General features: G+C 36.7%; 1 protein-coding gene across 3 annotated transcripts in view; it reads right to left on the minus strand.

Annotated features, from left to right (window-relative positions):
- grik2 (glutamate receptor, ionotropic, kainate 2) overlaps positions 1–15,704 on the minus strand; it is a 296,354-nt gene that overhangs the window by 13,991 nt on the left and 266,659 nt on the right. For 2 of the 3 annotated variants that reach the window (XM_059339534.1, XM_059339535.1), the window contains one exon: positions 11,459–11,709. In XM_059339534.1, coding sequence (XP_059195517.1) covers positions 11,459–11,709 — 251 coding nt within the window. Of the gene's footprint in view, positions 1–9,546; positions 11,183–11,458; positions 11,710–15,704 lie in introns of those variants that run through there. The other variant, XM_059339536.1, reaches the window with a different exon arrangement.

Here is a 15,704-nt window from a genome sequence, read left to right on the forward strand (position 1 = left end):
GAGGTGTAGAGATACTTTGACCTGTAAAAAACACTCACACACTATTCACAAGAAGCATCTGCCCATGCGAACCCTCCCTCGCAAAAAAAGAGATCTGAAGACATGGACGGGGTTACAAAGTAACCTGAAAGACCTGAAAGAAATGGTTTACAAATAGAGACGATTTAGTGCTGTGGCTACTCTCCCTAAAAGTGGGCGCCCAGCCATGTTCACTCCAAAGACCCAACACAGAAAGCTCAGTGAGGTAAAAAAAAAAAAAAAAAAAAACCCCTCCAGAATAACAAGTAAAGACTTGAAGGAGTCATGGGAACTGGTTAACATCTCTAGTCATGAGTCCACCACACACTTTGATTGAACAGGCATGGCGTCCATGGCAGGACACCACAGAACACTACTGGGAAAATGTTTTGTGGACTGATGAAACTAAGGCTGCATTGTTCATGAAGAACATGCAGCACTATGGTGTAAAAAGGGAACTACATACCAATATGGGAACATCATCCCAGCAGTGAAGTATGATGGAGGGACCATCATGACTTGGGCTGTTTTGCTGCCTCAGAGCCTGGACCACTTACTATCATTGAGGGGAAAATGTATTCCCAATTTTATAAAGGTATTCTACAGGTTAATGTCAGGGTGTCTGTCTGCCAGCTGAAGATCAGTAGAAGTTAGCTGATGCAGCAGGACAATGACTTTAAACCACAAAGTCAATCTACTACAGAATGGATTCAAAAAAAGGGAATCTGCCTTTTGGAGTTGCCCAGTCAGAGCCCAGACCTCAATCCAGTAGAGATGCTGTGGAATGACCTCCAGAGAGCCGTTCACACCAGACATCCTCAGAATAATGCTCAACTGAAGCAGTTCTGTACGGAAGAATGGTCCATAATCCCCCCTGAACATTGTCCAGGTCTGATCAGCAGCTATCAGAAGTGTTTGGTTGAGGTTATTGCTGCCAAAGGAGGTTCGACTAGTTATTAAATTAAGGGTTCACTTACTTTTTCCACCATCACTTTGGATGTTTAATGGATATGTTCAATAAAAAATGAAATATTATAATTGTTTGTGTGGTATCAGGTTAAGCACACTGTGTTTATCTATACTTGGGACTTAGATGCAGATAAGATCACATTTTATGAGAAATTAAAGCAGGAAACCAGGTAATTTCAGAGGGTTCACATACTTTTTTTGCATCTGTATTTTTTCTTTTAGGAGAGTGATCACCATTTAGATTTTGAATCTATGGTCAGGTTATCCATTCATTTTGTAATGAATCCTTGAAAATACAATCTCATATTTTCTGACCAAATTATGGCCTGCAAGCAGGACAAGACTGATTATATTCAAGGCTTACCTGTGAAGTCATTGGCATGCTCAACATTAGTGAGAAAAGTTTTGTCCCAGCAATCTCAGCCAGCCCTTTGGTCATGATCTCTAAACTTCTGCTCTCAGTCAAAATCATTTGTTTGTTGGAGACCAATAAACATTTATATACAGTGCTGAACAAATTTATTAGACCATTGGTTTATGCCACAGCTGCCCTAAATTCACCCCATTATTAATTACCAAAATCACTTTTTATGTTTCTGTAATGGTTAATACGTCAGTATGAAGAAGCTCTTAAGCCAAAATGATATTTTTAATGCTAAACTATAGTTATTGTTGTTAACCATGAATTTACTGTTTTAGAAAATTATTATTTCTTGATTAAGATGTCAATTATAGTTATTTACTTGCATTCCTGAACAGAGTTTTAGTGGTTGAATGTTGTGATTGAGTGCTTGATTAATTTATGATTCTCAAATCTGGCTATAAAAAGATAAATTGAGTTTGTTATTTGCCAAATAAATAACAATAACATTTTTAGTTTCAAACAAGTTTGAAAGATTTCTTAAATATTTATGTTTTCTCGTTTTTATGACAGGTGGTCTAATAAATTTGTTCACTGTATGTGAATACATTTAGTCTGTAGTTCTGTTGATTTAGTTTGACTTTAAACATACATTACAGTGATGACTCCAACAAGAATGCTTTTGTCTTGAATGCATATTGACCGTACTGGTCAGACTGAGTGACTGTGTTGACATTGGAAATGGTTTAAGTCAGGGATTCCCAAAGTGTGGTGCGTGCACCCCTGGGGGTGCGCGAGATGAAAAATGTAATGGCGGTCTGATAATGACACAATTAAAAAAATTTTCCCCCACACAATAAAGATATTAAATAATTAATTAATAAATACAGGCTATTCAATTTTGTGTCACTTTTTGTTCATTTTTGCATCTATTTTGGTCATTTTTGCATCTATTTTTTGGTTGTTTGGTCATTTTTGCATCTATTTTTGGTTGTTTTTGGTCTTATAATGAAGCGTAGAGCTTCTTGTTTTTGTATCATTTTTCCAACCTGTGTTATGATGGGTTGTGTTCACTCCACGCTCATTTAAATTTGCTGCAATTTTTGTTCAACGCAGCTCAAAATATTATAACATTTTCCCAACTGATCTGCTGTCTGCCTCTGATCCTGAGCCTGTCATCTATCCTCTTTGCTCTGAAAAGTGGAAGCTTGCACATAACTTTGTTGCATTATATTGAAACTGTGTTACAGTGTTTCAGATTAATTCAAATGCGACAGCACATTGTTGTGATGGTGATTATTTTATTATGTGTGTGTTCTGGTCATTTGAGCATGATTAAACATGCCACCTTTAATATGGCTATAAAAAATGTTATTGCATTTTGTTTTTTTGAAGGTGTGGGGGATTGGGGATGCGTCAACCCGGTTGGGACATAGAAGGGGGTGCACAGCTAAAAAAGTTTGGGAACCGCTGGTTTAAGTGATTTCCAGGCACCCCCTGCAATTTGGCTAGACTTCCTGAGGAACATGGCAAATAATTTACTACCCATCAACATCTGTAATCTTCCTGATAACCCTTAAGACTGTTTTGGAGTGGGAGTTGAGGTTATTATTATTATTTTATATTTTTTTGTTTCTGATACAAGCTAGCTTTTCAATATTGTATCCAGCCTTTGCTCTAAGCCAGGCCTAACAGTCCCAGAGCTATACCTGGAGTGGGTGCACAGAAATAAAATGCATAAATCTGCCTGTGGATCTGAAAGCAAACAAGCATATTTCCCAAACTTCTTGTACTATAAAAGGAAAAGTTGCCATGTAGCAGTGAGGATGGGATGTACTAAAATAATGAAAAGGGTGCACACTTGAGACAAGAAAAGGAAAGTCTCATAATCTTGGCAGATGAATCACAATGACAAGCCTACAGAGGTCTATCATAAAGTTATCAAATGTTTATTTATACTTTTATTAAAATGTTTAACAAGTGTATATCTTCTTCTGACAATGCTCTCAATGTGTGGCATTACACTGTGTAGTAAATGCAGAAATCTCAAAAAACACATACTTGTGGCATTAACATGTCTATTAAACCTTTAAAAAAACTATTAACAGCTCCTCTGTTGTATAAGAGGTTGTATGGCTCATCCATTTATATAAACGACTAGCTGCTATTTCTGTTCCTTCCTAATGTTACAGAAGTAATTATAAAATGCAAATTGCAGGGTGTGCACTGTCAAGCATGTGAAACACAACAAAGAGATGCTTAGCACCACATTTTTCAACTTGACACTTTGAGCATCATGGTGAGAAAACAACCCCATATTGTAAAAGGTAGGTGGTATTCAATTATATGAGAAGCCTGGAGCAATGAAACAAAATATATGGTTGAGTTTCCTAATGGAACAAAATAGATGGTTGATTTTCCTAGATTAGCCTGATACTAATTAGCACTGGACTGTGGGATGCATGAGCTTCACATTATAGTGAATCTTCATTTTAATTGCAATCAATATTTTGACTCAATAAATCAAGCTGATGTTAGGGTTAGACCAATATTTTAGTTTTCAAGTATTGGCTTAAACAAGAAGAAGAAGTCATAAGCCTCCAGAACTGCAAAAATACAGTCTACAACAGTTGGAATGCAAGTTATTCTTTTGCTGCACATTATACTTTTATGATATGTTTTCTGGTGCATTTTTAAAAGCATTCCCAGTATCCCTTTCTTCTAAACACGTGTGTGGTTTACTCTTTCTGGAAGGAACACTGTCAATTTTCCACCTGAATTCTACGACTCAGTAACAGGGGTTGCATGTTTTCAATGTCCACGATATTGGCTTATGTATGTATCATTGTTCCAAGGTGTGCTAGCAGACATCACTTACACAATTCACAACCACTACATCACTAATACAACCACAGCCAACACAAACAAGAGGGCTGGTTAATACTGAGTGTATTTTATTTATTTATTATGGTCAGTATGACAATAATAATTTCCTAGCTGTTGTCATACTGTAATTGCTTATAGTGGATAGTATTGCTTTTGGTTATGGATCCTCATATTGATTGGCCATTAGTTGTTATCAGCCACCAGTTTTGAAATTGAAACTGTTTTCATATTTGGCAATTTTGCTGTGCACAATTAAGTCCTGTGCCAATATTTATTGCTAGCAGTGTGTTCTTTATGTACCATAACACAACGTAGCTGTGCGGCCGTTGGGCGGGTGGACACCAGAACTCATGTCCCATCACAATCACAATATATATAAATATATATATATTCCAATATATTCCAGTCCTAGGGCTGCACGATTACGGCCAAAATGATAATCAATCACCATTATTTCGATCAATACTGAGATTCCGATTTATGATCCCAATTAATTGTTGATTTAACAAAAACTAAATTTAATGTCATGTACTTATAACTGTTTTCACTTTCATACTGTGCTAATTTCCTGCTAATGTACAAATAGCTGCATCAAAATAGATCCTATTCAACAAAAATCAGTCAATCATCTTCTTAAAGAATAAAGACAAATAAATAAAATAATAATACAGCACTCTTTGCATATGACCTGTTCTTGTTTTGTGCCACTTGTCTTGAACCTGAAATGCTTCCACACAATGGATGACGATCAGATTCCCGGGACAAGCCCCTCGGCCTCAGCTGGGTTTTTTTGTGTCAATCACTGGAAGCGTGAGACGAACGCTGAGACCCCTGTGTGTTTTTTACGTGTCGGGTCTCTTTTTGTTGCGTTAAGTGAAGTATTTTTTGCATACACAGCGGTTTAAATCACACAAATCTCCAGCTGTTTATGTGTTTGAACTTATTAAGCAAATCTACGTTCACTGATCAACGCTGCCACTCTGCCTGTGTTCCTGTTTCACTACATGTAGATTCCCCTCTGAGAAATAAAATCAATCAATATATACATTGTTGATTTTTGTCTCTGTAAAGCAGAGATGAAAGCTTTTAGGTAACCAGTAATGTCAGTACATTTCTGCTGTCAGTCAGCTGCTGAAGACAGTTCAGCCAGCCGCTGTCCACTCAGCTGCTGCTGACAGAGAGCAGGAGAGTGAAGCTCACAGACAGACCGGGAGCCTAATAACCGATTGCTATCTGATGTGTAATTTTTCCCATGTTACTCTGTCATCTGTGACTGTCTGCATCCAAGAAACTAAGCTGTGCTATGCAGGGAACGGCTCTGATTGGCTCATGGAGGTTCGTGATCCGACAGTAGTTTACAGAGCGCTAGATTTGCTTTTGCTTTGCCTTTCATACATTTCAAATATCACTCAATCATGTGAATTTGATCGTGGTGAGCAAAAATCGTGATTGTGATTGAAATTTGATTAATTGTGCAGCCCTAACCAGTCATATTGTGTTTGCCCATTGAGGTTATCATTGACAGACTAACGCCTGTCTCAAAGCTAGGTAGCGTTGTTCTGGACAGGGACGTGCTGAGGATCATGGAAAAAATAAACTATATACTAAACAAATAAATTAAACAGTTATATTTATCAAATGGTTTGAACTATAAACTAATTTTCCATTTAACTTAAACAATTTTGATTGTTTTTTAAAAAAAATCACTGAATTCTCTCATTTCCCTTTCGAATATGGGAGGAGACGCACGGTGAGGCAGCAGCAAGCTGGAACTGCTCTGCCCTGCAAAGAGAGCGTGTTACTGTCTCTCTGTATGTCGCCAATCAAATGCTTAAACACTTTTAAGATATGCCCCCCTGACTTTCCATAGTTTAGCTTATAATATATGTGTGTAACTGGTTTTGTGTGCTCAGCGATCTTACAACAGCAGTGAAGAGGCACTAGGTGAGGCAGGCAGTCCTCTTGCCTCATGGTACTAGATTCGAATGCTTCTCCGCAGCTGCAGACTAAGTGACAGTGATGTCCACTGAGGCAGAGAGAGTTTCAAAACTTAAAGAAGACAAGGAAGACTTCTACTAAAAGAAAACAGACTATTTTGTCCAGAAGGATTGGCATGGAATTCATTTATAAGTAAGGGTAAGACCATAATAAGGTTTTTTTAAAATGAAATGTGCGTCACATGGGCTACAGTTTGTATGTGTAAAGAAAGCTGATATGATATTTGATAACTGTTAACTGCTGCCGATCAAATGGTGAATAATCTACTCTGATGGGTTGATATATTTGTAAATCTGATTCTGATGGAGTCAGTGCCTCACCAGCCATCAACCTCACCACACGTCACTGGTTCTGGATTGCATCAAAGTAAAAGTGATTGTGGACTATATAGACCATGAGCAGAAATTAAGAAATCAGAAATCAAGCTTCCTTTAAGTAGCTGATAACTCTCAAAACATTTAAATTGCCTGGGTTTGGAAAACCTCCATGATGGTCTTCAGAAGTAATGAATATCAGCACTTACAAATTACAGGCAGAGTGCCTTTCACAACCAACAAGTCAAACCCTATTTTATTCTAGTCTAGTGATGCTGTTTGGTCTACATACTACATGAATCACTATGTGGTTCCAAGCAAAGAGTGAGTCAGTTATTGGACACTTTCATATGCTCCTATCAAGGGCATGTCCACATAGCAGAGTGCATAACATGTGACAGTTGGCATTTGTGCATTGAACAAGAGTGCAAACCATTTGTTGTCAATACAAGGTTAAACATGTGGTGGCATGTTTTCATCTGAATGGAGAAACCTTGAGTATGTGTCTGTTGGCTCTATTCATCCGGTCTATTTATTTACCTTGTTCTGAATAGACTATTTACCTTGTTTAGGAATTACTGTTGTGGTCGAGCAGTGCTGTTGTGAAGCTCACACTCACATAATGTTGTCTCTAAATGTATATGCTTATAACCTAGCATCATTAGATAATCCAACCTTCTAATAAGGCTGGGGAAACAGGCTATGAATGTTTTATTAGAATATAACGCGTGACAGATTGATCTTTTTGGAAAAGAAAAGAAAACAAACTGAATTCAGATGAAGAAGGCGATTATGTGTTAAATAACTCAGATTATATCTGATTATATTATAACATCATCCCAAAAAGCATTTTGATTTAGAACACTGATTGCTAACACGAATGCCTGCACCACCTCGAGAAAATACTAGTAATACAAATATGACAGCTGATGTTTGAACTCACCTTTATTAGCTACCTGTGGTGTTTTGTCAATCATAGGGACAGCACTTTCATCACAGATACTACTCTCATAATGTGCTACCTGGTAGCCTAACTGCCCTCCTGCACATATGTGATGTCCCCAGGCAATGAGGTTACCATGGTGCTTCAGTGCTTATATTTCAATGGGACTTCCCTGACTAAATAAAGTCTAAAGTAATCCCCGGGGTATTAGGGGTACATAAACCCTCACAATAAGGCAGAGCAGCACCTCATTTCCTAACTGTATGTGTTATGTGGATCCTGCATGCGTCCTATAGAAACCCTAACAATTGTGGCTCAAACACTTTCATGTTCACTGTTATCTTGAAATATCAAGGTAAATAACACCTCTTATTACTTATGATGTTTGGGTCAAATCAACGGTTGTAAAAGCGTTCAAATGGCCAAGATCAGCTGACAGTGACAGATTTGGTGAAGAGATATTCGTGTCTGTGTCTACTTTTCAAAATAAGGTGTTGTTTACAAAATACATATATTGAAAAAAGAAGTTTAAAAGTATAAAACATGTTAGCTGTGCCCCTTGTAAATGTATTACCCATTCTAAAAATCAAGATGTTTCCTAAATCAATTAAAAGATTTTCCGAACAGAGAGAGAACATTGCTGTAGTGAAACAAGTCCCTTTTTTTCAGAATTAATTTCAATAAATATGTAGTCAAGGACCTGAGCTGCAATATAGCACTCAATGACAGGAATTATGGAACAATGTGTTTATTTATATTATATATAGGTCAAAATTTATATACAGTTCCATTTAAAATGATTTCCATTTTCCATTTTTTGTATCTACCCTTTGTTAACAACTTATTTTGAAAACTGGACATGGTGACACCTTCCTCTAACTTCACCAGGGCCGTTGCTGTCAGCACCTGATCAGCGCCGTTTGAATGTATTTACATTGCCTGATTTGAACCAAACAATAGAAGTAATAAGAGAAAAGAACATGATGACTATTTTATTATCTCATCATCTGTTCTCTAGATAATGACATCACAAACCTGTGATCTGGAGATAACGTTGGACATAATGTGTTTGAACCATGAACATTTAGAGCAAATTAATCTTTTGATAATTAATGTTGTCATAGTATGTGACAGTAGCTGTGCTTCTGTACATAGTCTTAATTGTGTGTAAGAATGTAATCATGAATATTATTTACTATTGATACATCCTTTTTACTACTGTGATAACACAGAAGCTATTTTCTAAGCTGATATTTTATATTATATTATATATATTTAAATTATTATTTTTTTCTTTTTCCAAGAGTCGTTCAGTTGTTCATGGTAACTTGTTTACAACTTTATTTTCAACTAGAAATGTCAACTTAATCAGTACACAATTCTGACAAGGTCCTTAAAAGTTTTCCACAAATCTTTCCGAAATGTTTTTAATTCATTTTCATTATGTTTTAAAAATGATCTTAATATCATAATAGAATAAGTGTGACCATTGTTTTGATTTGCTACAGTGAATCTAAAACAGTTAAGATGTTATCTAAAACTTAATGAAACAGAATGTGCAGAATGTGAATTAGATGATGCTTTGTAACATAAATTCAATTGAAAACTGTATAAAGACAATATCTTTAATGTTCAAACTGACTTTAGTTTAAATATTTTAATATATACTCTACTTTCTGAATGTAAAGCATTACATTTTACACAGCAGTCCAACTCCTGTGGAATCAGGCTGTATTTACATTGCTTCCAAACATACCAACATAAAGCCTGTAACTTGTGTGTATTAAATGTGTACTGATGTGAAAAGCAATAGTTCAATTATTATCTCTGTATGCAATATCTTCATTATTACTGAATAAAAAAATTAAAATCTAATTATTAAAACATGTTTTAGCGAGTGAACAAATATCAGGCAAAATTTTGTCTGAAACATAAAATGTAAATTTTCTTAATGTACAATTATATATAGAGACTGTATCCCAAATCTGACCCCGCTCGTTACTGTATCTCAAATCGGACACACCTGCAATGACGTACTTTCCGGTGTTTTCACGGTCATTTCAAATAACCACCACCAGTGTAGGTATAATTGATTTATACATATTTAACAATCTACGTGTGAAATTAAATTTATGTACATGGATATTTACATGTCTAATTACAATACAAAAGTAACTCTGATGAGAGAAAGTAGTAAGAACACTCGGGCGACAATCTAAAAAGTACATCTTTATATTTACTGTACTGTATTTTATTGTGAAGGACTGAAGAACTGTCTGGGTGTGTTGATTTATTGATTTATTTGTCTTACCCAGAAACATCAAATTTCCCCCGAAAAAATCAGCAGCCCCCATTGTTTTATTGTTTTACAGCGAGGAGATCCAAGTGTCTGATTTGGGATACAGTTAGCGCACGGCTAATTCACCGGCGTTAGCGTCCTTTAGCCGACTCTAGTAAACCCGATGCTAATGTACACAGTTAAAACAATATACGGTTTGAAAGATAAGAAGTAAGACTTTAGTTTCACAACTTTTAATTAATTGGAAGCATAACATGATCATATATTAGTAGTTAATGTGAAATATTGATAGAATCTTAGCCGAACGGTGTCCCACTTGGGATACAGTTACGCTACATTAATGTAATGTAATAATTTATTATGCTGTGTTTTCTTCAGATTGTAAATGAATATATATATATATATATATATATACACACACACACACACACACACACACTGTAAGTGTCACTTAGTGTAATCTAAATGGCTGATTCAGAGCTACTACTGCTTTAGCATATATCTCGCAGCTGGATGCTGAGTTAAGTATAAAATAAGTAATTACTGCTATTAGGTCTGCTAATGCAAACATATTAAGTCATACAAAATGTCCAAGTAAATATATTCCTGACTGAACAATGCATCACTTCTGACTCTATGTATAAGATGTACTATATCGTATACATACATATTTATGTCAGGTGTACGTATGTAATATATTCCATTTTTATGCAGTTCCAGCTGAATATAATAGAATAGTTTTCTACAACAAGTTTGGAACTGGCTCAGCTTTTTGAACGAGACAAAGTAAAGTGAGCATTTATGACCCAGGTAAATATATTCATGGTGAGATTTCACTGTTCATTCATGACTTATGTATTTACAGTTGCTGGAATATTTCTCTGATGGTGCAGGCCATTATATCAGCATCTACTCAGTGCCAGAATGTTTGCTGGGAAGCTCTAGTATTGTGCCATTGCAATGATACAGAAAGGCTATGCTTGAACCAACTGCAACAGATATGACCTGTGAGAAACATTAACATTATAAGCAGAATGGAGATGGACAGCAGAATTGGGGAGGTGCATGTTAGTGAATGTGGCTGTTGGCGACATGGTTCATGCAGCATAGCAAACCTTCGCAACAATACATGTGCCTGTGATCCAACTGTATATTACTGTCGGCACTTTTTTTTTTTATTAAACTGCTTTTAGTGTTACCATTCCCTCAGGAGTGTCAGAGAAAAAAAAACAGTTCAATAGTTTTGGGAAGTTTTAGATCATGTTAGATTACAACAGAAAAAAAAGTTTCTGGAGTTTTTCTTGAGGTCATTTGAGATGGTGGTTAAAGTCTAGCTTGGATCCATGGTGACAGCAGAATTCCTCACGTTTCTTATCTCGTTGTCGCCATTGGGCCTAAGTGAATAAATGCAAAGAAACCAACCCTTATCTTACTGCATATGATATAGCATTGTCATTAAAGTGTGAGTTTCCGCAAATTGGCAAACAAATTATTTCTTTAAACGATATATCAGAACATATATTTAGCATATATTTTGTTTCATTTTGTTAGCATTTATAGTTGTATTTATTTGCCATGAGACTGCCTTTCACAGCACATGTGGTTATAGTAAGAAATTCTGCTATCATTTTTGTAAATAAAGCAGAGATGAAGACGGAGGTATTTCTTACCTTTTCAAGTTGTGCATTCTGTTTGGACTTGTAGAGGAACTCTCCCACGGCCACGAACACAGAGAGGACGAGTCCAGCGGCCAGGACGATGAAGATCCCTCCAATGTTTTGCACCCCGAGGGCGCTGGCCTCTTTGCTCTCCTCCTCTGGACAGCCATTTCCTCTCCACCACTTCTCCTTCATCATGTGCAGCTTGCCTTCCTCCTGAAGCTGCAGGATGGCAATAGTGATCTTATCTCGGTATGGAGAGCCTGAAGGACCAAAAGACACGAGTTCAGCTTGAGCAACCGACATGATTGAATCTGTGTTTTTATCTTTTCCAAGCACAGAAGACAGAGTTTGAAAAGAGGACCTTTATTGATGATGATCAGCCAAAGTTATCATCTCATTTACGTACATCGAACATCAGATTGCCAACTGCCCACTGAACCAAACCGTTAATGAGGGCAAAAAGTCAGTGTGGTGTATAGAAAATAGTGTTTACTTACCAGCGTGGTTGGTGTTTTGACAGACAATTTTCAAAGTATTACTATTAAGGATACAGGTAATTAACCCTTTGATGCACAACATATGGACACCCCTTCTAAACCACAACATGGGTCAAAAATGGCCCGCATTCATTTCCCATGTTAATTCAGGCTGGCTGTGTGTTTCTGTGCTCTGTTTTTAAATCAATTTATTTTATGATTGAAAAGTCAAAGTATTCTTTGAATATCTTTTTTTTTTTTATTACAACCAATCATTATATCCATTTTTCCTTTCATACTTTATGAGGAAAAATGTTTTTGTATTATTATTATTATTATCAATTTTTCACACATGGGTCAAAAATGACTTATTCATCCAAATTTGATGTAAAATTAAATTATCTAATACTATAATAATAGTAGTTTGGTTCAAATAGTTACTTTAGCAGTAAGAGGGGCCAAACACTCATTTATTTAATATATTTAACTTGTTTATGTATCATTTGGTCACACATTTAGTGTATCTGGAAGGTATTCACTTTTTCCACTTATTCCAAAATTTATAAAATTAATTTTTCCTTAAAATTATACACACAATACCCCATAATGAAATTTTTGACCCATGTTGTGCTTTAGAAGCGTAGTGATACAAAAAGGGGTTTTATTCAAGAAGTAAGAAATGAAAACAAAAAAATAGTATGTATAATGATCAAAAACAATTGGTTCAGAAATAGTTAATCTAACTAATCTAACTATGCAATGAGACCTGTCCAAATGCAATTAAACTGATTTATGTCAACTGTATAAACTTTTATTGTTTTGGGTACATCCACAGGTCTTGATGATTCTAAATTAATTATCTAAAATGAGTCATATCGACCTTTTTGATGCATCAGTCATAAGACACTAAAAAACGTATGAAGCTCATCTTATTTTCATTTTTGAGCATTGCAAATCAATACATTTCTGATTATTTTCAGGATGTGATTTTTAGTATTCACAGACTAAACACTTGTCTGTACTGCCCACTAAAGCTTTTACACTTCAGGTGCTTCTATCACATTGGAAATTCACTGTTAGAATTGTATAAATGGATTTCATTTGACAAAGAAAGTGGGTCATTTTCGAAAGAGCCACAAAAAAATTGCACATATGAGCCAGTTGCATATAGAACGCAACCCCTCCTGTCTTGTCTTGGCTCTAACAGGGCTTCATCACAATTGAGAGTTCCATGGGTATATTACCTCTTATTGGATCACTTTGACTGATTTCATAATGCTTTAATGCTCTTCCGATTAGAAGACCCCTTGCTGGCTAATGCTGCTAATTGGTATTTAGCTTCATATATCACATATTTGCCAACAGTGTTTGTAACTATGATAAGTTACTTTAGAATTCTAAGCCAACACTTAAGCATCTCTCTTATATGTATGTATTTTATGTTGTATTTCTTTATTATGAGTAATAGTTTCATTGTTATTTCTCTGCTATTATCATTCAGTATTTGCTGCTTTATTTTTTTCATGCTGTTGTTTTAAAGCCTTCTGTATCTTCCTACCCCTGAAAAGCATCCCATGCCTCTTCACTTCTACAAATCGTCTACTTTGCTGTGTTTTGTTGTATTTCAATCAAAATCTCATTACATTTCAATGAGCATTCCAGTATATTTTATATGTGTGTATATACACATAGGTTAAGCATTGTAAAATAACACTAAATTAATAAACCTAAAATACATCTATGGGGCTCATATCTCCACTTGTTCTACCTCTATGGCAGTCTAATTAAAATCAGCTGCCATGGCTAATCTGTGTTAATGTTTTCACTGCAAACTGTAATAAATAAACGTCCCCAAAGCGAGCCTTGAAGTATTCCCTCCTGCCCATGTGAAATGTCTGCAGAGTGCTCAATGGACCTCCCCTCAGTCTTTCCAGCAGGTCCCACACCTCCCCTCTCCACCTTCCCCTGTTTTGCTGATCAAATCCAGTCACATGTTGAGATCCCTGATTTCACCTGGGTGAAGTCTTGAAAACAACAACAACAAAATAAAAAGCTCCAACTCCCAGAACCTCCCTGTGGTGCAGACAATACACTGCAATCAGGATGTTAATAAAGCTTGAATTATTTAAAAACTAATAACATCTATAATTGCAAACACTTAGATAAACTCTCCCTGGAGCACGTGTATGCATGTCAGTGTGTGTGTGTGCGTGTGTGTGTGTGTGTGTGTGTGTGTGTGTGTGTGTGTGTGTGTGTGTGTGTGTGTGTTGGCTAGCTCCAGAGGAGCAGTAATCTCAATGATTAGTCGTTAGCATGCAGAGCCAGTTTTGACACAGGATCATGTAGTGGACCCAAAAGACCCTAAACAGTGACAATGATCAGCACGCTCCCCTACTGAAGTGGAGCTTTGAGCTGCAGCCCTCAGCCTCGTGGCGATGTGGCTGCAGTCACAAGGCTGTTCACACTCTTTAACATCTCATCTGTCCTTCATCTCTGCCCAGGGGTTTCTGGTATCTGACTATTTATTTCAGAGCAAGCCGGCCAGCATGCTTCAAAAGCATCTATCACCATGGTGATGGTGAATGTGAATCACACTCTGGTTCTAGTTATTCATTGCCATCTACAGAGGATACCTTCCCTTAACCTCGAGTGAGTAACAGCAAGTCATGTCACATAAATCACTCAATACTATAAAGAAACATGCAGCTTAAAAAGGGACAGGAAATACCCCAACAACAATATCATGGACTACATGAATATGAATGTTATGCATTGTGCCACCCACATTTTTTCAGCGTCAAAACCAACATTGACATCATCATTAGAGTTATTAAATATTCTGCACACCATCAGATCCTCCACCACTTCATGAGAAGTGATTGGCATTATGAGGCTGGCCTCGATTCTAATGCAACCCTGACTCCACCACACTGTCATCTTCTGCTAATCTTTTTTTTTTTTTTTTTTTTTAACATATATTCAATGAAAAACTGGACAAAGACAGCACATTTTATGTTCAAACTGCTAAACCTTTGTTTTTCTAACAATACACTGAATTCTGAATTTCATGTGTTCTGTTTTTTATTTATGTTTTACTCTGTATTTTTTTTAAATTGGGGTTGTACTTTACGGAAGCCGAGAACAGACATGGATTTTTTTTCTTTTTATCTCATGATAACAACTTATTATCTCATTATCTCGATATAACAAAGATCTTTCTCTCGTCATAATGAATAGGGCTGTTTCCACCACCGCCCAATACCTGGAATGAGGCGGGTTTCACTCGCCGAAATGCCCTATTTGCCCTATTTGAATATGAGCTGTCCAGAGCGGACTTTTGTTGGGACTTTTTTCTTCCCTGTCGAAGAGCAGGGCCTCTGTTCTCCCCTGAAAAAAGCTAGTTACTGATTGGATAGATTGCTAAGTGGGATGTGAAGTACACTTACACTTACTGCTGCTGCAGGAGATGTTCACTTAACGAAGCACCGGACACTCTGTGCACAGTTAGTGATGCCGGTTAATTCAAGACCACTATGTTTATGATCAGCGGAGACATAAGTAGTCATGCTGCTTTCTTTATGATCAGCTGCTGACATTGTGCACAGTTAGCAACGGCGGCCACAGTTAAGCCCGTGTTTAATCCGTCGCGTGTGTGATGTCACTGTCGAAAGAGAGACTGGTCTTGGCCCAGCTGAGGCCACAGGTGAGGACGTTTCTGGACCCCTTGCAATTTGCCTACCAGCCCCATTTAGGAGTTGACGATGCTGTCATCTACCTGC

The sequence above is a fragment of the Centropristis striata genome, chromosome 8, assembly GCF_030273125.1.
Source record: "Centropristis striata isolate RG_2023a ecotype Rhode Island chromosome 8, C.striata_1.0, whole genome shotgun sequence".
NCBI classification, from domain to species: Eukaryota; Metazoa; Chordata; class Actinopteri; order Perciformes; family Serranidae; genus Centropristis; species Centropristis striata.